Consider the following 16618-nt stretch of genomic DNA (forward strand, 5'->3'; position numbering starts at 1 on the left):
AAAAAAATAACAAATCAATCAAGAAAAAAAGCTACACATCTGTATCTCATTAAATCAAACTAGTTTCTACATACCTTCTCCATATCTGAAGCTTCAAATGAAGGCAAACCCATATCCTCAATAGCAACTAAAAAGTTCCTGATGTTTTCAAAGTACTGGAAAGCTGAGAGTGCAGCTCCATCCGCAACATCATCAGGCGCTTCAACAACCTGTAAAGCAGCGCAAATTCTAGTTAGTTTAAATTAGCAACATTTGTTGCTCATGAAAGAAGGCAGAGCATACTTCTGGTCCACTTAGATCCATGATCGTCTTGGCTGATCCTCCTGATATTGTAGAAATTTTGTTGTATAAGATTCAAGTCCATGTATAAATAGATACAAATGCAACAAGTTAAGATGGTTTTGAGAATTTCACCGAGGGAGTCCTGCAGAAGCTGAGTGAGTTTACTGTTTCTGTAAGGCACATGAGAAGTCTTCTGGGAAAACGAGGAGATGACATCTCCAAGAGCCGAGAGGGACTTGTTGATGTGCTGAGCCTCCTTTAGTCTGTCACCAGTCACTTCAGATCTACTCTCTCACTTCCTGCAAGATCAACCAGATGCATAGAACCATGGAGGATAGTCCCAGATGTGAGGTCTCTGCCTTGAACATGAACAGTTACATAACTGCCAAAGAAAAGAAGAATTGGAGTTAGAGCGAGTTATGCAAGAGAGTGAATTGTATGCTTTTCTTGATGGTGAAGTTACCTCATCCTTAACCTTTCTTCCTTCAGTTAGAGTGTAATGAGCGTATGTCAACGTTTTTTTTTTGTTTTTTTTTATTATTATGTATGATTATGAAGTTAGATTATGAGACTAACTCTATTAGCAAAATGTCTCTTCTTGAGGCCGATTTAGGGGTTGTAAGAAGACCACATTTTTTTTTGAGCAATCATCTCAGAAGTCTCCTCACCAAAATTATAATCTCCTCTCTCCATCTCTATTTTTCATATCCCTATTTCATTTAAGCTAACAGAGTGAAGACCCGATTTTACTCGTCAGTTTATTTTTTCCATTATTTAGATTTTAAATTAATTAATAAAAAAACGTAAAAAAAAAAAACAATCAGAGCTTTCTGCTGGACATCGTTGATTCCGCCGTTGGAGATTCTTCGTCGGAGCTCTCCATTGCCGCTGTGTCTTCAGATTTTCAAGTTGTATCAAGCTTTTCTTTACAATGCAGGTGCATTCTTCAACAAACATAACAATAATTGAATTACATTGGGTTTTGGAATTTTAAAATTTTGATTGGATTTTGCTTAGCAAATTGGGTGTTTTACCATATTTTATGGATCGACTAAGCTATTAGTTGGTAAGAAATGAATTTTACGGTTGAATTGCAGTGAATTGTAGAGATTAGAACGAGTTCCTAGATTCGATTAGACTCGATCTTGAGTTACCGTGATTGGATAAAACTGGTAATACTAGTAAAAATAGTAAAATTGGTAATAATAGTAAAAATGGTAAAACTGGTAATAATATTAAAACTGGTAATACTGATCAATGTAGTACAACCAGTAAAACTAGTAGTTACTTTATTTATTTTTTGGGTTTGTTTGGCAAGATACAACTTGCGAGAAAGTTAGCATATATTTTAAGTGTGGAGGATATACAAGAAACTTGGGTTTGTTGAAATTATTTACATGTATATTTTTTGTTTTTTTTTATAATATTTTTTTCAAAATTAAACTAATTATTTTATCATACGTGAAGAAATAATAAGATAGATTATTTTCTCAAAAAAGATAAAATTTTAAAATAAATGATTTACTAATATTTTTAACAATTTAAATTAAAAATATGTTTAACATAGAGACATTTGTTAAAATATAACATGCTGATTATTTCTTTTTTAATCATAAATTAAATAAACAAAACATATAAATAAAGATTTTGTTTTATCTAGTACGTTTTTCAAACAATCAGTTGGATAATCGATAATCAAAACAATTGATATTACCTATTTTTTTTTGCAAACCATTGCAAATAATTGTGATTGGTAACATTAACTATTTTTTTTAAGTTTTAAATTACGTACTTATAGTTCCAATCAGGGCCTTAGACTTGGTTTTTTGCATTGGAACCACAACCCATTTGAGGTGACTGAATAATATTGAATGGTCGAGATAAAGTGTCCGAGGATAAGAGAAAGGGATCGCTAGAGCCACATCTTTTTTTTTTTTTTTTTTTTTCTGCTTAACTTATATTCGACAAGGCACATTAAGCAGCTGAAAAATGATTGTGATCACACGCTGCATAAGGACAACAAAAATGTGGGAGAGAGCAGAAAGGTCTGCTGGTCAAGAATCGGTAACCAGCCAGAAACGAAAGCTAGGATAAAACTGAATATCATGAATTCAACTTCAACTATGGGTCAGACCTAGCCAATCTTTTAGGGTGTCACAGCTTGTCTCGTGCTGATGAAGACACATCACATTTCATGGTAAGATATTGTTGCCCTGTAGATATGTTGATGGAGTCTACAACCTGGTATAAATATCCGAATAATGGAAATATTGAATCACTAAATAGCAGAAAAATCAATATACCGTCAAATAGTCCCGATGTCAATATTTTTTTAGACCTTAGGTGAACTGAATTTTTTGGACTCCTTTTCACAATAATTTTTTTTGGTCCCCTTTATTCAAAGGTTTTTCTGAATTTTGGAGTGCACCCTTGGCTTTAGCCCCTCCTGCCACCCCCTTGAGTCGGGCCTGAACGTCAAAAATGTTATGCTTAATATTTATTTTATTCTTAACCGCTTAAAAAATATTAAGTGGTAGATAAATGAAGTTTCTCTAATTTAGCTATAATTTAAAACTTGCAGANTTTTTTTTTTTTTTTTTCTTTTGCTGCTTAACTTATATTCGACAAGGCACATTAAGCAGCTGAAAAATGATTGTGATCACACGCTGCATAAGGACAACAAAAATGTGGGAGAGAGCAGAAAGGTCTGCTGGTCAAGAATCGGTAACCAGCCAGAAACGAAAGCTAGGATAAAACTGAATATCATGAATTCAACTTCAACTATGGGTCAGACCTAGCCAATCTTTTAGGGTGTCACAGCTTGTCTCGTGCTGATGAAGACACATCACATTTCATGGTAAGATATTGTTGCCCTGTAGATATGTTGATGGAGTCTACAACCTGGTATAAATATCCGAATAATGGAAATATTGAATCACTAAATAGCAGAAAAATCAATATACCGTCAAATAGTCCCGATGTCAATATTTTTTTAGACCTTAGGTGAACTGAATTTTTTGGACTCCTTTTCACAATAATTTTTTTTGGTCCCCTTTATTCAAAGGTTTTTCTGAATTTTGGAGTGCACCCTTGGCTTTAGCCCCTCCTGCCACCCCCTTGAGTCGGGCCTGAACGTCAAAAATGTTATGCTTAATATTTATTTTATTCTTAACCGCTTAAAAAATATTAAGTGGTAGATAAATGAAGTTTCTCTAATTTAGCTATAATTTAAAACTTGCAGATAAATTGAAAAAACATTTGTTATTTTACATGTTTAATCATTCTGTAAGTGCAAGGTTTTGTAAACGATATTTATTTGTGGGAAGGTTTTTCTGAATGATATTTATTTGGCAGAACTATGTTATGAAGATGTAAATGTGAAATGTGAAAAAGTTGCATACTATTTAAGCCAATTGTGTTTTTTAAAAAATATTGGTGAGACCTAAATATTTCTCATTTTGATATGTATTTTAGACAACAAAGATACTAATATATTATTTTTTTAATTATAATTTTCCTTCTTTCAATTGAACTCACAATATTTAGTGTTATTAACTATAAACATACAAATAAGATGAGAACAAAATAGTAAATACTTTATATTTGCTAAATCTTTTTAAAAAAATAGATAAAGATCTATTTATAAAATGGAAAACATTATATTTTTTGTCAAACATAAAATACATTATATTAATATAGTGCAGTTGTGCTGTCGCAATATCACCACCCTAATTCAAATATGGTATCCATATTGATGCCTAAATAGATAAATGTCATTTTTCTTGTTGATATATATTAATGTCATTTAAACATAAAAAAAAATTTATCCAAAAATAAAATCTTATATACAAGAGAATCAACGCTCCTTCTAAGCAAGGTATCAAAAAGCTTGTCTTGTAACTAGTTTAAGCATGATCAAAACGTTGTTCTACAACTTCCTTCAAACAAAACACCAAGAAGAAAATGCTGATAGGACAGATCCTAACTATCCACTGTTTCCTCAAACAGTCGAGATCCGACCCATAACTCCTTTCCGTTGGGAAATCCTCAAAACCCTCACAATACATGAAATATTTGACGAAGGCAATCTACAACTTCCACATAAGCAAATCCAAGATACTATGATGAGATGCTTTTCGGAAAATGACATGTTGCGCACATATTTCCAGATTTGTCAGTACGATTTATTTGTGAAAGATCTTGATACAAACACTATCCATTTTGTTACATTGTGGAAACACCCACATGAAGAAAATTTTGTTATGCGTGAGTCTTGGATCAAAGAATTTGTTAAGAGGAGGGAGCTTGTGGCTGGCATGGTGGTTGGTATGTATTGGGATTTCAAGAATCACATGTTTTGTTTCTCAGTATTAGAGGGAAGTCAGTGACTCAATAGATTCAAAGTTGCTATGACATACAAATAAATATATTATGCTCAAAATGAGATCTAGCAAATATGAATTGTGTGAGACTTTTAGGAAAAAAGATGTTCAGCTATACGAGGTATGACGCAATACATGGCCACACATCTCAAGTTTAATAAAGGATGCTCAACTACATCAAGTATATGTTTGGCATGGCCACATGCACCAAGTACTTGACGTCATGTGTTTTACACCATGGACATAAAATCTCGATTCACTGGGTCCTTTCTCCCGGCAAAGACCGGCGTTGACTCATCAGAACCATAATCGGGGAAAACTAAAACCCGACCCGAGCACCTGCAACCAAAATAAAATACTCGACCCGGACCCAATTTTAATGGGCTTTTTATCTAAATTAAAAAAAAACACAGGCCCATTTTCTAATTATTCATCGATCAAAACAAGAAAATTGAAAAAGTTGTTTGAAAAAGTTTTATCGTTTTATCGAAGATATCGAAGAACTGTGAGAGCATCTTTTCAATTAGGTTTTTTAACAGAGATAATGCAGTGAAATCTTTGCTGGAAATCGGAATAAAGAAGACATTGCCTGTTGATTCTCGTCCCAATGAGGTAAAGCTGGCATTTTGCTGTTGATTTTTAACTTTTATTTTGTCGTTTTAAACAAGTGGGAAAGTGGAGTTGTTGTCGGCAAGATTCAATTCTTCTTTATATGTTACTTAGTTTATTGTCTAGTCTTGTTGTGTAGCCTTATTTTGTTTATACATTGTTAATAGGTTATTGTCGAGGTTATTGTCGGGTTCATTAGTTGTTTATAACAACTTGTCTTTGTCTTCTCTGAATTATTATTTTTTGTTTTGTAGTGGAAAAATTACAGTGAAGGTGAATTGCCATTATTCTGGCCAATTCAAGACAGAAAATGGAGTGTTGAAGTACGACGATGGAGTTATTGAAGTTTTTGAGGTTGATTCAGTGACAATTTTTCAAGACATATTGCTAAAAATGCTTGGAAAAAGAGTCAACAATCTTGGGAGAATGTGGTACAAGCTACCATTTGAAGAACTTGCTGATAGGCAGCCTCTATGGGAGAATGTTGATAGCAATAAGAATAAATTGGTTTCAAAAGGGCGTTGGATGGGAGAGGTGGACATCTTCTTTGAAAAGGCAGAAGAAGAACCGCTTGAAGCTGCTGGAGAAAAAGAACCGCTTGAAGCTGCTGGAGAAAAAGAAAAGGATGTTGCTGAGAAAGCCATAGAAGATGATTGTGGGGATGATAGTGGGGATAGTAAATCAGATGCAGGTTTATCCGAACCTGAAGAGTCAGATCAAGAAGATGAGATTGTTGACAATGATGCTGGTATTGCAGTGGAGAACATTCAAGTTTTCAACAATGATAATTATGAAGAACAAATTCCGGATGACGATGAAGTATATCCTGCAACGGATGATGAATCTGGCGATGAAGAAGAACAAACAGAGAGATTGGTTAAGAAAGGCTTACCTGATGGAGTCTTTAGTTTGAAGCAGTTATTCAATAGTGGGAGTGAGTTTAAGAAGAACATCATCCGATATATATTGAAGACGAGACGCAATGTGGTGTATGCTAGGTGGGAGAAGGATAAGCTTGAAGCTGTTTGTAAAGCAAAAGGTTGTACTTGGAGCATATATTGTGCTATAGAGAATCCGATTGGGAAGTGGATGGTGAAGCGTTATCATAGTGAACATCTATGTCATCCAACCGGAAGGTGTGAAACGATAAAGACTCCTATCATCGCTGATCTCTTCTTAGAAGATATTAGAAGAGATCCTGAGATGAGTGGTCCGGAGATAAAAGATGAGATGAAAAGGAGGTACAACATTATTATCTCACCAAACCAGGCGAAAGTTGCAAGGAGGAAGATATTTGATAAGCTGCAAGCTGAGTGTGATGAGCAATTTTCACGGTTAAGGGACTATGAGCTGCAACTACGGACCAGCAATCTGCACACTACAGTGGAGATTAATACGACAACAAGGGATGATGGCAGCGAGGCATTCTCGCAAATATACATTTGCTTTGAGGCTTTGAAGAGTTCTTGGAAACAGAATTGTAGACCAATCATTGGTCTGGATGGTACACACTTGAAGAACGCTATGCAAGGGCAGCTGCTTACTGCTGTAGGAAGGGACCCTAATAACCAGATATTTCCAATAGCATGGGCTGTAGTTGATTGTGAGAACAATCCCAATTGGGAATGGTTTATTCGAAAATTAAAGGAAGACTTGAGCTTGGGGTTAGGTGAGAACATCACCTTAATTTCCGACATGCACAGAGGTTTGATTCATGGTGTTGCTACATAGTTACCAAAGGCAGAGCATCGTGCCTGTGCACGACACATCTATGGGAACTTGAAGAGAGATCACAAGTCAGACATGTTGAAACCTTTGTTTTGGCGAATTGCAAGCAGTTACAACAAGGCGGATTATAAAGAAAATTTGAGCATATTCAAGGAATTTGATCCCCAGGCTTGTAAGACTCTACTACGAAAGGATCCAAGTTCATGGTGTAGGGCGTTTTTCAGGGTTGGTTGTTGTTGTGCTGATACACACAACAATCACACTGAGTCATACAATAGAACCTTAAAGATCGCAAGGAGGAAGCCATTTGTCCAAATGTTAGAACTTATAAGAAGGGATGCAATGCAAAGGGTTGCCAATAGGTCTATTATTGCTGAAAAAGAAGCTGCAAAATTCACAAAAAAGGCAAGGAAAGAGCTGGAAAAATCTTGTGAAGAAGCGCAATATTGTGCATTGATTTCTAGCACCGGTGGAGAATATGAGATTGTTGAGTTCGGGATTGGATACACCCTCAACTTGAACAATCGTGAATGTGCATGCAGAAAATGGGATTTGACGGGTATACCTTGTCGTCATGCTGTGTGTGCAATCAGAGAACTCAATCTGGAAGTGGAAGACTATATATCAGATTACTACTTGAGTGAGAAATGGAAGGGAACATATAGAAGAGGTTTGAGGCCTGTTAATGGAGTTAAGTTTTGGGAAGATTCTGGTAAACCAAGAATTGTTGCACCTCCTTATAAACGACCTGCAGGGAGACCTAAGGGAAAAGCTAGGATCAAGGGACTTAATGAATCACCACGCAAAAAAAAGTCTCAGACGAAGGTTGATCGAAAAGGAAGAATAGTGCATTGTGGTCTATGTGGTGAACAAGGACATAATTCAAGAAAGTGTCCTCATGAGGTATTGTTATCGGACATTTGATTTTTTTTTTGGCTTACATATGGTTAATTTGATAATTTTATTTTGTTTTAGTCTCAGGAGAGCCGGGCAAAGAGAAGGAAGCTTATGGTGACTCCTCTATTGGAAGCTCAAGATCAAGAAGAAATGGGAGCAGCATTGGCAGCCATGGAGCATGAAGATCAACCGGAAATTGGAGGAGCTTTGGTTGGCATGGAGCATCAAGATCAAGATGATGCTGAAGTGCAAGATGTGTCATCAACAGCACCATAAGGAAGTCAAGATGATGTTGGTTGTTGTTGTGTTCGGGTTCTTTTTGGGTGTTGTGTTTGGGTTCTTTTTGGATATTAACATACTTTGGTTGTTGTATTTCATCCTTGTGCCATCCAAACAAAAAGTTCTTTAAACCATCGACTTTTGGTTCAATATGTTAAACGGAACAAATCCTACAAATCAACATCAATAAGAACTACTTGACAAATCCAAGTACGATGAAATACATTACATAGTAATTAACTTAACCAAGTACGATGACTCCAATTGCACAAACAAGCAAGCCTGTCAAACCCGTGATAACGAGGCGTTGACGAGACACAATTGCTTCCATATCATCAATCTTCTTCTTCTGCAACTGATTTCTCTCTAAATCCCCCTTCAGCTCCATGATTGTCGTTGATAGTTGACTTATTATCTTATTCTTCTCATTAATTTCTGCTTGAGCTTCAACCAATGCTCTTCTCGGCCAGCCTTTCACTTCTTCTTCATCAACCCAACTAAAGTACTTACAGTGACCATTACCACCTTCCTACACAAACATCAAACAATTACTTAATCAACAAAGCTACTCACCTCAACATATATCGAAATTCAAGTGATACATACCTTGTACAGCTCACACCCGAGGAACCTTCGATTTGGATTTCTTGCCGTTTTCGAGATGAACATCTTCGCCGGCAATCCACAATCACAAACTTGCCCGACTCCAGACTTGCTCCTCATGCTACTAGACGATTCCGATGTTAATTCCATCTTCACTCTGAATTGAAGTTTCTCACACGATGAAGAACCCTAATATTCAATTTTTTGTCGATTTGGGAAAAATGGGATCTGTGTGTTTTTTTTTAATTTAGATAAAAAGCCCATTAAAATTGGGTCCGGGTCGGGTATTTTATTTTGTTTGCAGGTGCTCGGGTCGGGTTTTAGTTTTCCTGATTATGGTTCTGATGAGTCAACACCGGTCGTTGCCGGGAGAAAGGACCCGGTGAATCGAGATTTTATGTCCATGGTGTAAAATACATGACGTCAAGTACTTGGTGCATGTGGCCATGCCAAACATATACTTGATGTAGTTGAGCATCCTTTATTAAACTTGAGATGTGTGGCCATGTATTGCGTCATACCTCGTGTAGCTGGACATCTTTTTTCCTTTTTTTGGGTTTAGTTAAAGGAAGAATCATGTTCGATTCTGTGTTTTATTGTAGTCCCGTTATATATAATTAATATGAATAATCAATGTGTATGACTTAATTTTATATGGTGTATATATACACATGATTTTCTTTTCCATTAGTATGTAATCATAAATTTCAAACCTTATACTAATAGTTGTACGTAGGCATCGAAAGATAGATATATACTGCCATGTGTGTGATTTGATTAATATTTTGTTTAATACAGCGTAGCGAGTGGTGGTAAGACAAATAGACAATGGACTGAACTAAAACATCTTATTTTATTAACTTGAATCAAACACTACGTCTACTTATCAATGAACATACAAATACAAGCAACACTGAATAGATTATTAAACATAACAAAACCTAAGGTAAGTATTTCTAACTAGAAATCAGTTAACTTCCACCTTGATTGATAGTTGTGAGCCGAGACAATCTCTAATCTTGAACGTTATTTTTGAGAATATTTATGTACCCCTTTCTCTTCATCATCGATTTGTTTGTCCATGTTCCACCATCTCTGAATAGATTATTAAACCAGGTTTTGGGGTTCAAAGGGTTTTTTGGTTGTTAGATTAATTGGAAACTGAATTTGTTCTTCTTCATATATAATTGAATCTATTTTGGCCATATATATTGATTCTGATCCCAAGTTAATTTATTTAGATATCATAAGTGTTGTTGATTGCTTAAAGAGTTTCTTTAGCCAACAACGGTTGATGTTAAGACACTTTGTGAATAATTCAGTCTTAGATTAAATGATTGCAAGATTTATATTAATTTTCATACTATATAAATATTTTTTTTTTTAGAAAAAGTTTTTCTATTAATTTCAAAAAAGAAAAGAAAAGAGATTACAAAAACTCAGCTTTAGAATTTTTGAAAGGGCTTAAGTCCAACAATTGAAACACATTATAGTAAGATCTTGAATTTGAACCTACATAGTAGGTAGCCCTAGAATAGTAATCGTTATCACTGATGGAGTGAAGAGACTACGCCAAAGAGAACCAAAAGAGGAGCATCGAAGAAGCCATGGAAGGGTTTGTATCTCGGTAGGATACTATTCGGTTCCTGATGGTGGAGTCTATCAGTCGGAGGATGAAGTCAGCAGATCTGAAGATTTTGCGATGAAGGCGATTGTTTCTCTCCTCCCACAGAGCGTATAGTGTTCCTTGCCATACCAGAAGAGTTAGTCTTTTTTGTTCCTTTGGTCCTCTTAACAAGCTCATTTGTCCAACAATTGCATCCCAAGATCGAAGCTAGTCTGCATTTGGCCGTGATCGATGTCCAAACTGAACAAGTGAATGGGCATTAGAAGAACAGATGGTCTCGGCTCTCCGAAAATGTGTTGTAGAGTAGGCACAGTGGATCGGTCTGAAGTCCCCAAACAAGTATCCGATCTCTAGTAGGGTATCTATTTAGGACCATTAACGAGGTGAGGAAGCTATGCCTTGGTATCCTTCCTTTGATCCAAACGGCTCCTCTCCATGGTACCAGAGGTGATTGTTCTTGCAGAAGGCCATAGACTTGGCCGGTTGAGAATCGATGTTGTCGTGAACCATCAAGCTCCCATTCGTTATAGTCTTCTGCATATGATAGAGTCAAAGTTGTAAGAAATATGTGAAGAGAGACTTGATTATCAGATCTGGGACTAGGAAGAAGCCATCTCCTTTCCCGACAAAGTTGGCAAAGAGTCGCTTGTTCAGAGGTCCCTGGCCTTGAGTGCCTGGGAGTGGATATGAAGTTCGAGATTCTCCCAAACAGGGACTAGTTGTCTGACCAAAACCTGCAGGTGAGCCCATTTCCCACTCGCATTTTTATCCAGTTATATGCTAAGTCTTTCAGCTTCAGGAGCTTATTTGCTAACCATGAGTAGTGTGGTCTTTGTTTCATGGTCCAGAAATTGCTCAGCGAGCCCCATAGGAATTGAAACCTATACCAAGCTACCCAAACCGAGCCTGATCTAAAAAAAAGAGTAAGATCAACTTGATAATACAAGCTGTATTCCAGTAAGTCAGATCTCTTATACCTAAGCCTCCTTGATCTTTCTTTTTTTGTTACTGCCTCCCAAGAAACTCTTGTTGTATGCTGACCGTCTGATGTTCCTTTCCATAGGAAAGCGCTACACATGGAGTTTATCTTGCAAATACACAACTTTGGGAGGACAAAACTAAAGCATCAGAAGTTAGAGATTCCTGCTATTACAATATTGATGAGTAATAGTCGGCCTGCAAAAGATAAGGATTTTGTACACCAATTATTTAACTTCCCTTTAACCTGCTGGAGTAGTGGTTGCAGTTCTGAATGGTGAGTTTTTTGGTGTAGAGAGGGACTCCTAACTATCAAATTGGGAGGGAGTCTCGTCGTGGAGCTGATTAAACTGATTTCATCCTCTGATAGTCCACCACCGAAGAAAGATGACTTTTGAATATTAATGGCAAGGCCTGATCGCTCCTCAAACTCCTGAAGGACTTGAATTACATTCTGAACTGAGCCTAGTGAACCGTCCAAGAAAATGAGCAGATCATCTGCAAAACAAAGGTGAGTAAGTTTAGTTGTACCGCAATTGTGATGATACTGGAACTTTCCTTCTTCCGCAGCCTTATTCAACATTAGAGAGAGGTTGTTCATAACAATGACAAATAAGTAAGGAGATAATGGGTCACCCTGCCTGAGCCCTATTTTTCCTTTAAAATACCCTTGAACTGTGCGTCTGTGCCATTATAACTAATTGTGGAATTTGTTGTGCAGATACAAGCTTGGAGCCATCTTATGTATTGGCCATGAATCTCTAATCCCTCAAGACAGTTGAATAGAAACTCCCAGGAAAGTTTATCGAAGGCTTTAGCTATATCTACTTTGATCACAATCCGCTTTGGACCTTGGGTTTTGTGATAACCATTTACTAATTCAGCAGCAAGGATGGTATTCTCTAATAGGAGGCGGTCTTGTACAAAAGCAGTTTGGTTGGGGATTGGTTTTAATCTTGAAACTAGGAGCTTGGAGACTACTTTGTAAAAAGTGTTCAGACATGATATATGCCGATAGTCCTTTATAGAAGAGGCGCCTGGTTTCTTTGGGATCAAAGTCTAAGATTGTTGCATTTGTTGAAGCTGGCAGAAAGGAGGAGTAGAAGAAATGGGTGATAGAGGTAATGACTTCAGCTCCCAAGATCTCCCATGTGAAACCATCAGACCAGGTGCTTTGTTATATTTGTTTTCCAACAAATTTAATGAATTAACCCACATTAATCGATTACGAGAAAAACATAGTAATAAGTTTATAATTTACCTACATTTTCTATGCTACTTTGAGAGATCTATATATAATAAGAATCCTCAAATAAGATTTATTTTAGCTGAACTTTAGGTTAATTTTTTTATTTTATACACAAGGCACACGTAATTTTATCATGTTAATTAAAGTTCCTATAAACAAAATAGAGTCAAGCCGTTCGAGTAGGCCTAAATTCACGTAATCTAGCATTTTGGGTAGTATAATATAGCAAGTTTTGATCCAAAAAATATACTCTATATTAATTAGGAAAATTAGCGTAATCTTTTTAAAGCAGAATATTTCAACCCTCACCATAATTACACTAACTTTCCATTCTCCGTTGCCTCCTTTCTTTTATCTTCTTCTACTTCTTCGTCATCTTGTTTTTCTTTTCAGATATAACATTGATAATAAATAAACATGTCTTGTTTGTTCATCTTCATCGCTTTGCTTCTGAGTTCTTGTGTCGGATCGTTGACAGCCCTTGATCAGACTTGTGGCAACAAAGTCGTGAACACTATCGTCGTCGACCAAACCGGCCGTTCAGGTAAGTTCCGTACGGTTCAAGCTGCCATTGATTCGGTTGGTGAATGGAATTCTCTATGGATCAAAATCAAAGTAAAACGAGGCGTTTACGTGTAAGTAAAGACCTACTCACTACTGTTATTAAATATATATATATTTTTTAAATCCAATTTTAGAACGCAACGTTCTCGATCGACCACAATTTTCTAGCGTTTGATTTGTTTTTGAAAGTAAGAAATTACTGTTTTTGGTGTAGAAACGATGACCTAGTAACACTTGACTTCAGCTTAGGCTTCTCCATAATTCTACATATAAAAATAATCTTTATCTAAATATTTGTCTAGGTTTTCATTTTCTTACAGTATTGTTAATATATATATATATATATATATATTCAAAACATAATAAACTCTAATTAAACTTTGATGAATTTTCCCATTAATATTGAATTTGTATTGTTTTGATGTAAAGATTTAAAGACGTTTGTAAGAAGTTAGGAACTACATCAAATCTGGTCGTCCTTAATTAATCCGTCATTCAATCAATTTAACGACTGATATATAAAATTCAGTTGTGTATGATAATTAAATGTATAAAACAGAGAGAAGGTGATAATACCATACAACAAACCGTGCATAATAGTAGAAGGAGAGGGACAAAGAGTCACGACCATCACGTACAACGGTCACGAAGCAACTGACGTAAGCTCAACTTTCACTTCGTATCCACCCCATGTTGTCGTCCGAAACTTATCAATCATGGTACGTAACAGAACGGAGCACCACATTATCGTTTGACTATACTATACTTTTTTTTTCTGACGTAACAATATAATTTAGTATTTGGTACTGATACATTTTTATATGGTTGGTGGCAGAATACGTACAATCGTTTGAATAGTCTTACTACTACAGCAAATGGTATGAGTTGGGAAATAAAGCCAGCAGTAGCCGTTTCGGTTTATGGCGATAAATCTGCGTTTTACAACTGCGATTTCTTGGGGTTACAAGACACAGTGTGGGATAATCAAGGAAAACATCATTTCAAAAATTGTTACATCGAAGGTGCTATGGATTTCATTTTTGGAACTGGCCAATCTATTTACGAGGTATGTGTACATAATGATCTCTCTATATTATACACTTGGATTTCAATGGCAAACACGAAAACCGTACTTGATCACTATTTACACAAAGAAACTGTTACATTGACATTTTAAAGACCTTTTGTTAATTAGCAAACGTCCTAGAAAGGCGGCACAGCTGCACCCTGTAGTAAAGTCAACTAGCTGTTCTAGAAACAGTAATATGATCAGTCATTTATAAGAAAAGAAAAACTTTGTTAAAAATTTACGATTCAACAAGTTGATGATTTTGAGACCAAAGATTAAGAAGATGTATGTGAAACAGCGTATACATTTTAACTAAAGAACATATAAAATGTTTGATCGATTGACAGGACTGTCAAATAAACGCAACGGCAGGAGCATTGGCATCACAAGTGGCGGTTGGGTACATAACGGCACAAGGAAGACAAAGTGAGTTGGACCCAAGTGGGTTCGTGTTCCTACGTGGTAGTGTATCAGGTAGCACCAGTGTCTATCTTGGACGAGCCTATGGTCCATTCAGCCGAGTCATTTTCATCCAAACCGATCTCTCTTCTGTCGTCCACCCCAAGGGTTGGTTCCCTTGGCACCAAGGTGGCCACATGTAAGCACATCTATAATATTCCATTTAATTTTATGTGATGATGATATATGCAAACTATATATTAATTTTTTTTTTTGGTTTAGATCGAGTTTCACGTATGCAGAAGTTGAGTGTAAAGGAGCAGGATCGGATCTATCTGGAAGAGTTCCTTGGATTGACAAACTTCATTCTTTTGACACTAAACGACGATTCTCTGTCTCTAATTTCATCGACCAAGATGGATGGATTTCCAATATTCCTCGTTTTTAATTGTTTATGAATCTTGTATTTTGTATTTTTATTTTCTCTTCTTGTTGAATATTATTATTGTGTTTGAACTTTGAACTATAAAAGACTTTTTATTTTCTTACATAATTTCATTTACCTTGTAAGACTAGTCTTGGACAAATTATTCAAACCAAACTGAACTGACTGATTCGCTTCTGGAGACATTTTTTTGATTGCTCTTTTTTAATTCGGTTTTGGTATCTTACCAAAAAAGAAAAAAGAACCTTCAGTTTTTGGTTCGGTTCATAATATTACCCGAGAAATCCAAATAGTTATTATTATTGGTTCATTTTATTTTCGAGTTTGATTCTTTATATTTTAGTACTCAACCACTTTTCATCAAAATTGTACTAAAAACTAAAAATTAGCCAAATTTTTTATACGAATACCAATTTTCACTAAAATTGAACCACAAATTTATAGAAGTAAACAAATAACATCATGGAATTTTTTTTTAATTAATGTGTGATTGAAATTTTTATATTTATTTATAAAACTAAACAACATAACCGGAAAGCCCAAAACCAGAATTCCCATGATACGGAACTGTTAGTTACGGTTCAAAATTCAATCATAAGCAAACTTTTATATACCTTACTAACCGATTTGATCATAATCGAATCAGAATCACTCGAAACCCAAACAATCCGAACCGATTTTATTATCGGTTTAACTTAACTCCTTTCCTCCAAAAATCGACCCCAACCAATCCGAACCAACAAACCCAATGGCCATGGATGACTGTGGATGATTTGGTTAGCCAGGTGGCTATGCATTAGTGGTTATAAACTAATCTACGTGGCTTAATCTCCCTTACACAAAAACTCTCTCTGCTTTTTTTCACGCCCCCCCCCCCACTTGAGTTGAGCTCTTCCGATTAACGGCGTGCTTCGCGACGAACCGCCATAGATAAGGTTCTCTCTCTTTTTTCATTTTCCCCCCTCAGGTTGAATAAAATTATGTGGTGGCGATTAAGTTAGCCATAGGAGGCGCGGAAAAAAAAAAAAAAATACCCAGAGAGACGAGTTTGTTTGATTTTCTTTGAGTCTTGGAGACGACGAACAGTACGAATTAATTACAACTCCTTCAATTGCTTGAAGAAGAAAGCTTAGGAGAAGAGGAGAGAATCAAATCCCGGAATGGTTGCTTCCATGGCTCTGGTCAGGCACCACTCTCCGTCGTTCGATTTCCCGTTTCATTTCCCGGTCGACAGGAGCCGTTTTTTATCGCCGGTGGCATTTTCTACAGTTCGTCATCGCTTCCCTTCTTGTAGATGGTTAAGTCTCACCTCATCACCTTCATATTCTCGCAGGTTCAAATTCTTGTTTCGGAAAACTCCTGGAATTCAAACAGTTTTGTGATTTTGATCTCTGATGCTGATTGTGAAATTTTCTGTACTCGTGATTAGGTTGAACAGCTTTAGTTCAAGGTGTTCGATTATAAACACTGATGTATGTCATGATTTTGTCACTACTACTGATGATGA

At 36.2% G+C, this 16618-nt stretch overlaps 5 protein-coding genes across 5 annotated transcripts in view; 3 read left to right on the forward strand and 2 right to left on the reverse strand.

The window, feature by feature from the left end:
- Positions 1 to 750, reverse strand: part of LOC104709450 (kinesin-like protein KIN-14G) — a 3962-nt gene extending 3212 nt beyond the window's left edge. Inside the window, exons 1-4 of the mRNA XM_019228722.1 lie at positions 746 to 750; positions 579 to 664; positions 283 to 323; positions 75 to 209 (exon numbers count right to left, since the gene is read on the reverse strand). Coding sequence (XP_019084267.1) covers positions 75 to 209; positions 283 to 323; positions 579 to 664; positions 746 to 750 — 267 coding nt within the window. The remainder of the gene's footprint in view (positions 1 to 74; positions 210 to 282; positions 324 to 578; positions 665 to 745) is intronic.
- LOC104706993 (B3 domain-containing protein At5g26805-like) lies at positions 4192 to 4679 on the forward strand. The gene has a single exon (XM_010423235.2). The coding sequence runs from the start codon at positions 4194 to 4196 to the stop codon at positions 4668 to 4670; it is 477 nt and encodes a 158-aa protein (XP_010421537.1). The 5' UTR covers positions 4192 to 4193; the 3' UTR covers positions 4671 to 4679.
- On the reverse strand, positions 8419 to 8930 carry LOC104709451. The gene is made up of 2 exons (XM_010426063.2): positions 8784 to 8930; positions 8419 to 8706 (listed from the first exon to the last, which is right to left on the reverse strand). Exons 1-2 carry the CDS (start codon positions 8928 to 8930, stop codon positions 8419 to 8421), a joined length of 435 nt encoding a protein of 144 aa, XP_010424365.1.
- Positions 12918 to 15124, forward strand: LOC104706994 (putative pectinesterase 52). The gene is made up of 5 exons (XM_010423236.2): positions 12918 to 13269; positions 13758 to 13917; positions 14034 to 14264; positions 14615 to 14865; positions 14949 to 15124. The coding sequence occupies exons 1-5, from the start codon at positions 13052 to 13054 to the stop codon at positions 15112 to 15114; spliced, it is 1026 nt and encodes a 341-aa protein (XP_010421538.1). The 5' UTR covers positions 12918 to 13051; the 3' UTR covers positions 15115 to 15124.
- Positions 15986 to 16618, forward strand: part of LOC104706995 (solute carrier family 40 member 3, chloroplastic) — a gene marked incomplete in the record, with an annotated part of 4298 nt that continues 3665 nt past the window's right edge. Inside the window, 2 exon segments of the mRNA XM_010423237.1 lie at positions 15986 to 16444; positions 16541 to 16618. Coding sequence (XP_010421539.1) covers positions 16272 to 16444; positions 16541 to 16618 — 251 coding nt within the window.

The sequence above is a fragment of the Camelina sativa genome, chromosome 8 (genome assembly GCF_000633955.1).
Source record: "Camelina sativa cultivar DH55 chromosome 8, Cs, whole genome shotgun sequence".
Taxonomy (NCBI): domain Eukaryota; kingdom Viridiplantae; phylum Streptophyta; class Magnoliopsida; order Brassicales; family Brassicaceae; genus Camelina; species Camelina sativa.

What these genes read in the sequence shown, in the direction of transcription:
- LOC104706993 (XM_010423235.2), top strand. Translation starts at nt 4,194, where the DNA reads ATGATCAAAACGTTGTTCTACAACTTCCTTCAAACAAAACACCAAGAA.
- LOC104709451 (XM_010426063.2), bottom strand. Translation starts at nt 8,930, where the DNA reads ATGGAATTAACATCGGAATCGTCTAGTAGCATGAGGAGCAAGTCTGGA. An exon ending in TCGGGTGTGAGCTGTACAAG is followed by an intron (nt 8,707 to 8,783) that starts GTATGTATCACT and finishes ATGTTTGTGTAG; the next exon opens with GAAGGTGGTAATGGTCACTG.
- LOC104706994 (XM_010423236.2), top strand. Translation starts at nt 13,052, where the DNA reads ATGTCTTGTTTGTTCATCTTCATCGCTTTGCTTCTGAGTTCTTGTGTC. An exon ending in TCCGAAACTTATCAATCATG is followed by an intron (nt 13,918 to 14,033) that starts GTACGTAACAGA and finishes GGTTGGTGGCAG; the next exon opens with AATACGTACAATCGTTTGAA. An exon ending in TGGCACCAAGGTGGCCACAT is followed by an intron (nt 14,866 to 14,948) that starts GTAAGCACATCT and finishes TTTTTGGTTTAG; the next exon opens with ATCGAGTTTCACGTATGCAG.